This window comes from Sapajus apella, unplaced genomic scaffold, assembly GCF_009761245.1.
Source record: "Sapajus apella isolate SASKATOON/1434 unplaced genomic scaffold, GSC_monkey_1.0 scaffold25, whole genome shotgun sequence".
NCBI classification, from domain to species: Eukaryota; Metazoa; Chordata; class Mammalia; order Primates; family Cebidae; genus Sapajus; species Sapajus apella.
Window position 1 is genome coordinate 7,953,939 of NW_022436965.1, and position 11,097 is coordinate 7,965,035.

Sequence of the window (11,097 nt, forward strand, 5' to 3'; positions counted from 1 at the left end):
ATCTCCTTCCGCCTGAGGTAGCATAACCATAAAACGGTGCAAACTGGACTTGGATTGTAGACTATACTGAGATGCTGATGCACTTGCCCGCTTGTGAAAACCCACTTCCCCATGACCTCAAAGATAACTTTGTTATGTGTGCTTGCTGATGGAAGAGAAGGTTTGCCTCGCACACCAAAGGCTGGCATTTGCAGCAGTTTCTGTGCCTACAGGGCCTAACCCCATATCTGGCTCAAACATGGGACCCTGATTTTCATGAAGGGCATTCTAGCTGCTGTGTAGAAAATATATTGGAGGTGAATATGTGATTGCGGTACAATCTCCTTAGGTGGTCCCTCTGGAATAGAACTTGAATGCTCTCTGTAACTAGTCTACAGATACAGGTAACGCATCCTGCTGGATATAGTTCTTTATGTATTTTGTTGAATCCATTCCATTATATTTATTGTGTAATTAAGACTTAAGAAAATGCTTTAAGGTTTTTCTTCTGGTTGTATAACTTAAAATGCTAAAATGTTTTATGTATCAAATAATTTCCTAAGAGTCACCAAGGGGTTCACGGAGAAACCACGATTTGGGTCAGTTATTTTGTTCACCCAGGTAGCCATTTATCAGTCCCAGAAACCCAAAGTGTGAGGTAGTGCTCTGCCTCTACCTGGGACTTACCTCTGCTATTTACATAATTTTGGTTCCAGGTTTCCCTCTTACTCTCACTGGAGGAAATTGAGGGTTGAGTCAGCGTGATAACGGAGTGCTTAAATGGTTTGGATGTGTTGTTTCCTCCATTTGATTTGATGGGTTTGCAGATTTCCCCTGTATGAAAAGCCTTAGTGAGCTCAGGTGGGTACCTAAGCCTGGGTGGCAGTCACTCTGCAAAGTCCTTCAACCCAGACTTCTCTTAGATTTTAGCCTCCTAAGAGTTTGGATTTTCCATGCCCTTTAGGTGATCACAAAGAAGAAATTTCTCTCAAGCTGTGGCAAATAGCCTTTCTAGGAAAGAATATATATCGCTCCCACTGCTACCCAACCCCAATTCCACCTCATCCCCATGGCATTTTCCTGTATCTTTGAATAAACCCATGAGAGATCCTAAGTAAAACCAATTCCTAAAATCACTCCTGTCCCTCCAACCATCCCAATGGACTGATCTCAGATTTCTATCTTGAAACAAAGAGGTTGAAATCAGCTTTTAGTACTGTGTTGAATGAAATATTTCACATGCCATTACTTTAGTTTTAATGTTAAAAACAATTTAAGAATAGATTATAACAAAACAATAAGTTCATAGTATTCCAAAGTTTTACTTGTTAAATGCACTATTAATAGCCTACTGCTATATAATATTCATTTCTAAGCTACTAGATATCAACAGAGCTAAACTCAGACCTGGTCATTTTAAAAGCATATTTCTCTTTATGTTCACAAAAGCTCATTAATCATCTTAAAAATCCTCCAAGCATTGACTTCACAAAAACAAAAGTAGAAAGATAGTTCTTTGTTTATTGGATACCCAAGAATTTAAAAAATTAAATTTGGCTTTAGTATCATTAAGTAAGGGTATCACATCCTCAGAACCAAAAACTAACAAGAAACTCATTTTCTTCTTCTTAACAGCTACAAAGGTAAAAAAGAGGGTCAAGGATATATGAATACAACAACTTTTAATTAAAGAGAGGATTAGCAAAGATAATTGAAGTCCACTTACAATTTCAAATTTGCTTTTTGAAAAAGTTTTTAATTCAAAGAGATTAAAATAAGGAGCAAAATGGATATGAATTTCAAAACTCTTTCTCTGCCAATGATCAAAACAATTAGAGATGAAATGAAAACAAAATCGTAGGTAATTAGCAGACTGGATAGTCAAGTTTAAAATCAATAAGGATTAACTGTTAATACACTTTGGTATCAGAAAACTTACACCAAAGTTTGTTAGAAGGGAGATTAAACAGGTGTTGATATATTACACAGAAAGAAAAGAGTAAAAAAGGAGGTGTGGAGAGAAAGCTGAGTCCTTTGGGTCCTCCCCAAATCTTCTATCACTAAAGAAAAGTAACTGCTTGAAAGTGTGACAGGGTAATAACAGTAGCCCCTGGGCTTATTGCAGAAAGGAAATTGGCTTTTGATTTCAATGATTCAGGGTCCTGTGGGAGAGACAGTCTTCTCAGTGGAGGAAGGGGAAATTTGTGGTACCCTAGAGGAAGAGCCCTTTGGTTTGTTGAAACTTTGAGTTTTGAGTTTTCTGCATAGCAAAAAGTGGAGATTTAAATTCATCTTTGGGGAAGACCTCTTCCTTTGTTACAAGAAAGCTACCCTTTCCTTAGTTAAAGGAATTGAAACAAATCCTCACCTGACCCAGTGTTTTTCAAAAGGGGAAAGTGGTGACTTCGAAATGAATTCAGAAGCATCCATTCTAGAGTTAAACAGAGCAGCCAAATGAGCTAGTGTATTTGTAGTTGTATATAGCTGAGACATGTTATAGTTTGGTATTAAAGTGCCTGCCTAAATGCAGTAGCTCAGAGTTTTCCTAGATTGCAAATGAGTATTCAAATGAAGACATATTATACTGGTTTAAAATTAGACAACTTTAAAATAGGATTAGGAACCAGAAATTGAGATGATGAGAGTTCCTAAAGACAGATGGAATTAATCAATTACAATTTTCCTCTTGATTCCATTTCATCCATATAAACAGAAATTTTTCCACAAAAAATTTTGTGAAATGAATGCTGAGAGTTGTGATTCTGAGAGTTTTTGCCCCTTCAAAAAAAAAAAAAAAAAAAAAAAAAAAAAAACACACCGCAACTTTTTAATGCTCATATTGGGTACCCAAATGCTTTTTGATTGATGTGAGATTTCACTTGCTAGGAGAGTTTATTTAAGTTCATCTAAAATTCCCTGAGAAAAGAATGCACTATTTAAGGTAGATTATGTCTCAAGGTACACACCCTGATTTGATAGAGAGGCACTAGCTACCAGCTTCCAAGTTTCCATCCTTTAGATCAGAGAAAGAAAGGAAATCCAGGCTCTTCAGTTTAGCTTCAACACTATCAGTAAACTCCCTGGAGGCTTTCTGCAGTGGAAGCCGGGGTGGGCCCATTGGAATCCCAGAGACCAGAGTCATGATGGCTTTGGTCTGTGACACTCCAAAACCTAGATGGGAAAAATAAATGAGGAAACATGACTGACTGTTCGTCCCTCCACAAACATCCCAAAGAAGGAGACCATATGCTAATAGCAACTAGTACAACAGGATAAGATTAAAACAAAAGATGAGAACATTTCTAGTCAATATGAAAGATAAGCAGTCATTTGAAATCCCTCTTCCTGTTTCAAACACATAGAAATGCTGGAAAATTTTAACAAGTTGATCACAGTAAAAGAAAACGAAGACTCAAGGTGAATCTTAAACCCAAGAAGGAGAAGCCAAAGGTGTCAGGAATTAAGAGGTCAGAAAGATGAGGAGAAGCTGATGCCAAACAGCCCTTGAGGATAATCTGATTCAGGAATACACTATTGTTGATCAAAGGAGGTAGGACTTTATTGCCAGGACAAAATTTAGTTTAGTTTATGTAGGAAGTCCCTGAGAAACACAGTACTTAAGGTGGCTTGTGACTCAATGCTGCTGTTTTCATGCTGGTGTTACACGGCTGGCATGGGAATGGAAAATGAAGTCTTGGATCTGTGCATGGTGAGAAGCTGGAATTAAACTCCCTGTGTAAAACTGGTAGTCAGCCTTCTATGAAAAGCAATAGAAAAAAACCCAGCCCACTGGTCTGGATACAGAGAAGAAAACCTGACTCCTACCAGGGTTGTAGACGGAAACAGATCTCATGAAAGAAATCTCGAGCCTGAGCCAAAGGTGAATGCTAGATCCCAATATGCATTACAAACTTAGTATAGGTACTAAGTTGCTAAGAAATTAACCCTAAAACTGGTTAGAACTGGTGGAACTACAGTGTCCTAGCAGAGGGAAATGTAAACTCACTTGATAGGGCACCTTACAACCTAATGTTCAATGGGTTATGCGGAAAACAACAGTCTCTGAAGATGAGCTCAAAACTAAAAATTACAAAGCCCATGAGGAAAAGCAGCAGCATGAGAACTAGCAAGTTCCAAAATGACAAAACTCGCATCCTGAGAGTAGATGACAGATTACTCTGAAAGAGACTTCTCAGAGATAAAAGGAGGAATAGAAGCCATAGGCTAAGAGAAGAATGCTAGAGTACAAAACAATCAACAAGAATTACTGAAAAAAAAAAGATATATATATATTTAGGGAAATCAAACACTAAAAGCATAGCTAAAGAAAGGATTAGTGATTTTCAAGGTAGATCTAAGGAAATAATAGCATAGAAAGATGTTAAATAGTTTTTTAAATTGCGATGCAGATTGAGAAAATCCAAAATACATCTAATAGGCTTTCAGAAGGAGAGATTTGAGTAAATGCAGTCAAAACACTGAATACAGATGACAGTATAGAATTTTTTCAGAACTAAAGGAAGACAAAGCCTTCAGATTGAAGAAGCAGATAGAAGATCAGGTACACTGTTATTATGTAAAAAGCTTAACTAATAATTATCAATCATAATCTCCAATCCCTATCTTCTAAAATGTCTGTAATTTGTTTTCTTTGCTGGCTATTGCTTTCAGATTCAAGATATAAGAACTAACTTTCTTTTGCTAGGTTAGCTTAGGTACGGTAAACACTGAGCATTGGGAAGGAAATATTAGCATGATTGAATATACAGTAGGCCTCCCTTGTCTGCAGTTCCACTTTCCATGGCTTCAGTTATCTGGTCAACCGCAATCCAAAAATAATAAGATATTTTGAGAGAGAGACAAGAGAGACTGACCACAGTCATATAACTTTTATTGTAGTATATTGTTATAATTGTTCTATTTTATTAGTTTCTCTCTTACTGTGCCTAATTTATAAATTAAACTTTACCATAGGTATGTATGTACAGGAAAAAAATATAGTGTATATATAGGGTTTTGTACCATCTGCAATTTCAGGCATCTACTGGTCTTCTTAGAACATACCCCCGTGAGATAAGGGGGACTACTGCACACAGGCAATCTTTTAGTTCATCTAACATTTTAGTAGTTCAATACCTATTTTAATGTACTTTAGGAACATATGATTATCACACCAAACCCACAATTTTGTGAAAACATGCTTAGAAAAAGGGAACGGTAATAGGTAGTTCATAGCACTGGTGGCACACAAATGTGCAAAAATCATGAAAGTGGAAACACAAATGGAAATATCCTGGACAGACTAAGAGTGGGCTGATGAACCCTGCAAGAATGAGGGGCAAAGCACATAGGAGTTACTTGAGGGAGAGGGAAGAGTTGCCAGGATTACACAGAAGGGCTCTGACAGAGAGCAAGGAGGTTTGCCAAAAATGAACTTAAAGCCTTCCTGCATTAATGCGGGTTCAGTTGGCCCAAGGGCCAATCTCTTGCAGAAAAGGAGCGGATGGTGGCATTTGTCATTTGTTATAGAATAAGATTTAAGACACTCTGGAGAGGTTCCTCTGCTCCGATTCACTGTATTTCTCCCCACTACTGCTCCTCAATTTTACTTTGTCATATTATCCAAACCTCCATCCATTTAAGCTTACATGTGTTAATAAACTCTGTTTAAATTGTAAATACTCTTGGGAGAGCTGTCAGTCATTCACAATTTAGTAAGATCTGTATTTAGACTGCCTTCCTCCTAGCACTTAGGCTGAAATCAGCCACAATGCAGTAGTAGCATTTTAATGAGCAGAGGCAAGTAAAGGGAGGGAGTGCAGACAGTTTAGGGAAAAAAAATGGAAAATGGGGTAGGTATGTGCTAAAATGGAAAAGGCTGCCAAGATCTTCCAACTAGGTTTACATCACAGTTTTTTATGGTTGGCCCTGAGGGTTAATAAGGGAAACAGAACTCTGCTTGCAACAGATCATTAAAAGGTGTGCTTGTTGAACCCTCAGAGAAGTGATCGTATTCTATTTTCCTTACAGTCTCCAGCAGCAGGCAAAGCAGAAAACAGATGTGGCACTTACCTAGTTTAACCACAAAATTGATAAATCTCTGGATACAAAACTAGAAAAGAACAAACAAATCTGTAGTTAATATTACTGAACCATGTAAACAATGTAAAGAAATTAGAAGTCAAATTACAGAAACCCTAAAAAGTCTGCACACCATTTACTGAAGATCTGTCAGAGTGGAGAAAAATAGCCAAGTGAAGATGACTGGGATCCATCCAGGCTAAGGTAAGATCTTTTCATACATGTAGGCTTTACAGAATGGGACCGTGCAGAAAAGAAGCTTCAATGATGGAATTGTACAAGAGAGTAAAGATGGGAAATCACACCCCTTATCTGTCTGGCTTACATAGGTAAACTTGTCAGCTACTGCAGTGGTTTTCAAACTCGGGTACAGGTAGCTCTGGGGTTCCTTCCAGGATGCCTAAGGAGAACATGGCCAAGGCTAAGATTTACAGGAATTAATTTCTAGATCCTCAGCTTCTGTAAGTGCTGCGTTCTAAAACTGATCAGCATAAGAATTTGCATGGAATGGAAGTGGTTTGTTCTCTCGTTTCCCCATTCACGGTCTTTCTTTTTCTACTTTTGAAAAAAATAAAGACATACCTCCTATATCCATTGCCTTGGGATACCTCTGGAGTACCAAATAAAAGAGCAAATCAAAATGTTTGCGTTAGTATTGACAAAGAGAGGGACAGTGATTCCTCTAACAGATAATAAGTCCTCTCAAAAATCAGAGGTTTTTCAATTATTTGCTTTCTACACTGTTAGCTACTCAGGTTTCAGCTATAAATCATTAAAGCATTCTGTGATTTTGGCATATGACTCAAAAAATGTTCAAAGAATTGAGTGACACTGCTATAACAAAATTTCCATGCTTACCTACTAACTTACTTGAACACAGTTTTGAAGCACTTATTTCTCCAAAACAAAAATAGTATTGATGTTGAACCTCAACTCATCCTAGCATTAAGTAATATTCATCCCTGGATTCACAGAAAAATTGGTTTTAAAAAAACAGCCTCATCCATCTTATTAAGAGATGTATTTTCAATAACATTTAACTTTTATATTTATCAAAATGCTTAACATATTGAATCGACTGTATGCTAGAAATAAAATTCAATGTACAATAAAACTGTAATACCCAGAGACTTACATACGTGTTCTACCCCATGAACAATATAGCACATTACATTTACTATCTTGTACTTTGCTGCTTTTTTCCATTTAACATACCATATAGATCTTTCCAGGTCAGAATACATAAAGCTATCTCATTTTTAAGAGCGATATATTATTCAATTGCATAATATATTTAATCATTGCCTTATGGATGAATATTTGGGCTGCTTTCATCTCTTGCTGTTATAAACAAAGAAGCAAGAAATATCTTTGTATGTGTCATTTCACTCATGTAAATATAACAGAGGGCATTTAAGTACATTAAGGTGAATGAGATAAATTTAACCCTAACATCTTGCCTGCTTCTTCACAGGAGTCAAAGCTCTTCAAGAGCAGAAAGCAGCTCTACTGAAATTATGTACGGAGCACAGCCCCTGGCATATCAATAAATGAGTAAATAAGACTCACTCACACATGCCTTTTTAAGAAGAAACACAGAATGTGGTAAACTAAGTTCCTTACCAACATTGTTTTGAATGGGATGATTTATTTAGAGTGGGACTAAGGGGGGAAAAAGATGGAGACTGGATCAGCCAATAAGAGAAGTCACTGAATGGAAGGGTCAGCATTACAGCTGCTTCAATCTACTCCATCTATGATTTCCCTGTTCTGTTCAGAACAGGCTAGAATTTTCAGGGATAACTTTTCTAGGAAACTAGGCAGGGTGGGGGAAACCATCAATGCAAGGAGATGGCAGTCTGCACAATTCATTCTTCTTACCCTTATTTAAACCAAAATCTTGTCAGTGTCTAGCTTATGTGGCATAGCTTCCTAGATCCCTACCCAGTTCCTATTCTTAGCTTCATCTGGTCTGAGGATGGACAAAGGTGAATGTTACATAAGGTATTTAAACTTTAAGGAGGAAATAGATTTATGATGGCTCAACTTTGAGGCCTAAGGGTAGGGAATAATTAATCACTTCTGGATTCTGCTTCTTCATGTTCTCTCTGGGTTGGGGCTGCAGGTCACTCCCTCTAGCCCCCACAGGGTGCTTTGTACTTCTGCTCTGTCATCTCCAGTTACACTGATGGCAGCCTGTCCTGTTCAAAAAGATCCCACAGCCAAGCTTCATTAGGACCAACCACTTGCTCCAATCTTACTTCTGTCCTTCCATTCCCATTTATTTTCTTGGGATACTTCTCTCAACCACATATACTATCCTGAAGATCCCCATGCCTCTCAGACCCCAAAAGTGTTGCTCTTATGTCTACCCTATTTTCTTCCAATTCATTCCATTTACTTTTAGATGATAAATACCTCCATTTAGTTTAGAACCATGTATTAGAACCAGATGTTAGCTGGTTGTAGTGGCACATGCCTGTAGTCCCAGCTACTCAAGAGGCTGAGGTGGGAGGCCTGCTTGAGCCCAGGAGGTCGAGGCTGCAGTGAGCAATGATCATACCACTGCACTCCAGCCTGGGCAACAGAGCAAGACCGTCTCTAAATAAAAGAGAAGCAGCTGTTGAGACTGTTCCACCCTTCACTGAGGTTCTTCTTTCCTGGATGGCTAGACTGTCCTCCATGGAACATTCACAGCAGCCACTATGTCCTCTGGGATCTTCCCTGCAATGTATCAGCTTCTGCTGGTTTTCTCTTCCTGCCTCAAATCCTGTTATCTACTTTTGGATCACCCACTAGGCTCTTATTTCCTTCCTGGTGGATGTTTCTAGTTCTCAGCACATTTCCAGGGTGAACGAGACTGACCTGCCCTGAATTTGAAGGAAGCCTTACCCATTTTAGGTTACCGTCTTTATAGCTTCCTCATATTCTGTGATAACTCTGGTGTGATGTCCTCAATGGGCCAGCATGTGGTCATTTTCCCAGAAATCTATGACCATTATATTATAGTCATGAAGGTACTTTGAAGATAGAGTAAAAATAAGATCCTTTCTAGGAGGAAGAGAAGAGCCATATCCGTATGGGGCCTGTCCTGATTAGACATGTAGGGAACACAGACAATGGGGACAGCTTTGGTTTTAAACAAGGAAAAGAAAGAAACAGAAGAAAGGTAAAGAAAGAAGCGGCTGGGCAATTTTAATGAGGGCGGGTATGGTAGGAATGCTGGTGAGAGAGAAGAAAAAGAATCCTCAATTGGAAAAGAAAAAAGGCTGTGGGAAGGGAAGAAAACGTTTACCTGATAGTTCAGGGCTAAAGAGAAGTCCTTTCTTTCGAAAGCCTCCAACATCTGGCTTGTCTTTCTTCCCAGGTAGTTATAGGTACTGGAAAGACAACAGCAAATACTGCAGCTTCAATAACTCAACAGGAAAGGTCCAGATCTTCAAATCCCTCTGCTGTTTAAAAAGGGAAAAAAAACACCCAGTCCTCCTAAAGTCTGTTTTTGGGTCTTAATCTATTAGGGGATCAGACTGCCTTCAGTTCTGAGTTTTCCAGCAATACTAAGCAGTACTGCAGAGAAGGAAGAGTGACAAAAGGGGATAAAGGAAGAAAAGTGGAAAAAAGATAAAATAGAAAAAAAAAAAAGCTGGAGGTATATTTGCTAGGAAGTGACTGAGGCCAGCTCCTGCCCTAGGGTACACACAAGTGCAATGCTAGACAAGAAGTGTGGAAAAAATGTAGCATCTGAGGTGAGTCCTAAAAGGCTTATGCTGAAAAACTAGGTGGATGGAGCACCATGGTAAAAGGGGCAAATCCCAACAAATTACCTACATTCCTTGCCAATCTGTATATTACTTAAAGAGTAGTTTCCACACAATAATATTAATAATGATGATAATAAAATGAGGGACCATTTACTAAGTGCCTATTACATTACAGGTGCTTGACATAGAGCATGTCTAATCCTTGTAAAATCATGGAAGGGTAGGCCTGGTTTTTATTTTGATCAAAGAAGGGCTGCAGAGTTACCACAAAAGCTTTTCCATTGTGTCATGCTATCTTCAATAATAATTCGATAAAAATGAAGGTGAGAATAGTTATTTGACCTGACAATACATTTTTGTTGACTTAAACTCTCTAACTCTACCTATAAAGACAAATATCTTAAATGAATCACTGAATTATCTGAGGCCTAGTTGTACATCCTCCCCTTGGATTCTGTGTGATTTCTCAGTATTTTATAGTAACTTATCTTCTTTTACATAAGCTAGTTTAAATGGGCTTCTGTTATTTGTAACCAAGTAATTTCTGAAACCAGCAAGGTAGAAGGTTATAGAAACTCATAATAAGGATATTTCCCCAAGTTCTTTAAATTCGAATGGCTTCTCACATAGTAAGTCGGTATCAGAAAATGTACTTATCTTGATGTACCAAGAACAGAACTGTTGTTGGACTTTTATATATAGGCCCTGGGTCAACAGCAAGGATTCCAGGAATGTGAAGCTCATGTTATTATCTGGCAATAGACTAAGGAAGAACAATGTCTGAGGAGTTTCAGACACTAAAATTTGAATCCCAGTGGTCTTAGGTGTATCCTTGGTTAGAAAGAAAGGTGATTATAACTAGGGAGAAATGAAGTCTAACCAAATTTGCTTATAGATTATGTTGACAGAATTAAAATGCCCAGGATGGAGGCCAAAAAGGAGGAGTCAAAAAAGTAAGAATTGCCGGGCGCAGTGGCTCAAGCCTGTAATTCCAGCACTGTGGGAGGCTGAGGCGGGTGGATCACGAGGTCAAGAGATCGAGACCATCCTGGTCAACATGGTGAAACCCCGTCTCTACTAAAAATACAAAAAATTAGCTGGGTGTGGTGGCACGTGCCTGTAATCCCAGCTACTCAGGAGGCTGAGGCAGGAGAATTGCCTGAACCCGGGAGGCGGAGGTTGCGGTGAGCCGAGATCGCGCCATTGCACTCCAGCCTGGGTAACAAGAGCGAAACTCTGTCTCAAAAAAAAAAAAAAGTAAGAATTTCCAGGGGGG

At 38.5% G+C, this 11,097-nt stretch overlaps 1 protein-coding gene across 6 annotated transcripts in view; it reads right to left on the bottom strand.

Annotated features, from left to right (window-relative positions):
- Positions 1–1,200: 1,200 nt before the first annotated feature.
- Positions 1,201–11,097, bottom strand: part of NPL (N-acetylneuraminate pyruvate lyase) — a 38,431-nt gene continuing 28,534 nt past the window's right edge. For all 6 annotated transcript variants that reach the window (XM_032291195.1, XM_032291198.1, XM_032291196.1 and 3 more), the window contains 3 exons: positions 9,356–9,440; positions 6,052–6,091; positions 1,201–3,150 (listed from right to left, as the gene is read on the bottom strand). In XM_032291195.1, coding sequence (XP_032147086.1) covers positions 2,966–3,150; positions 6,052–6,091; positions 9,356–9,440 — 310 coding nt within the window. In that variant the 3' untranslated portion in view covers positions 1,201–2,965. The remainder of the gene's footprint in view (positions 3,151–6,051; positions 6,092–9,355; positions 9,441–11,097) is intronic.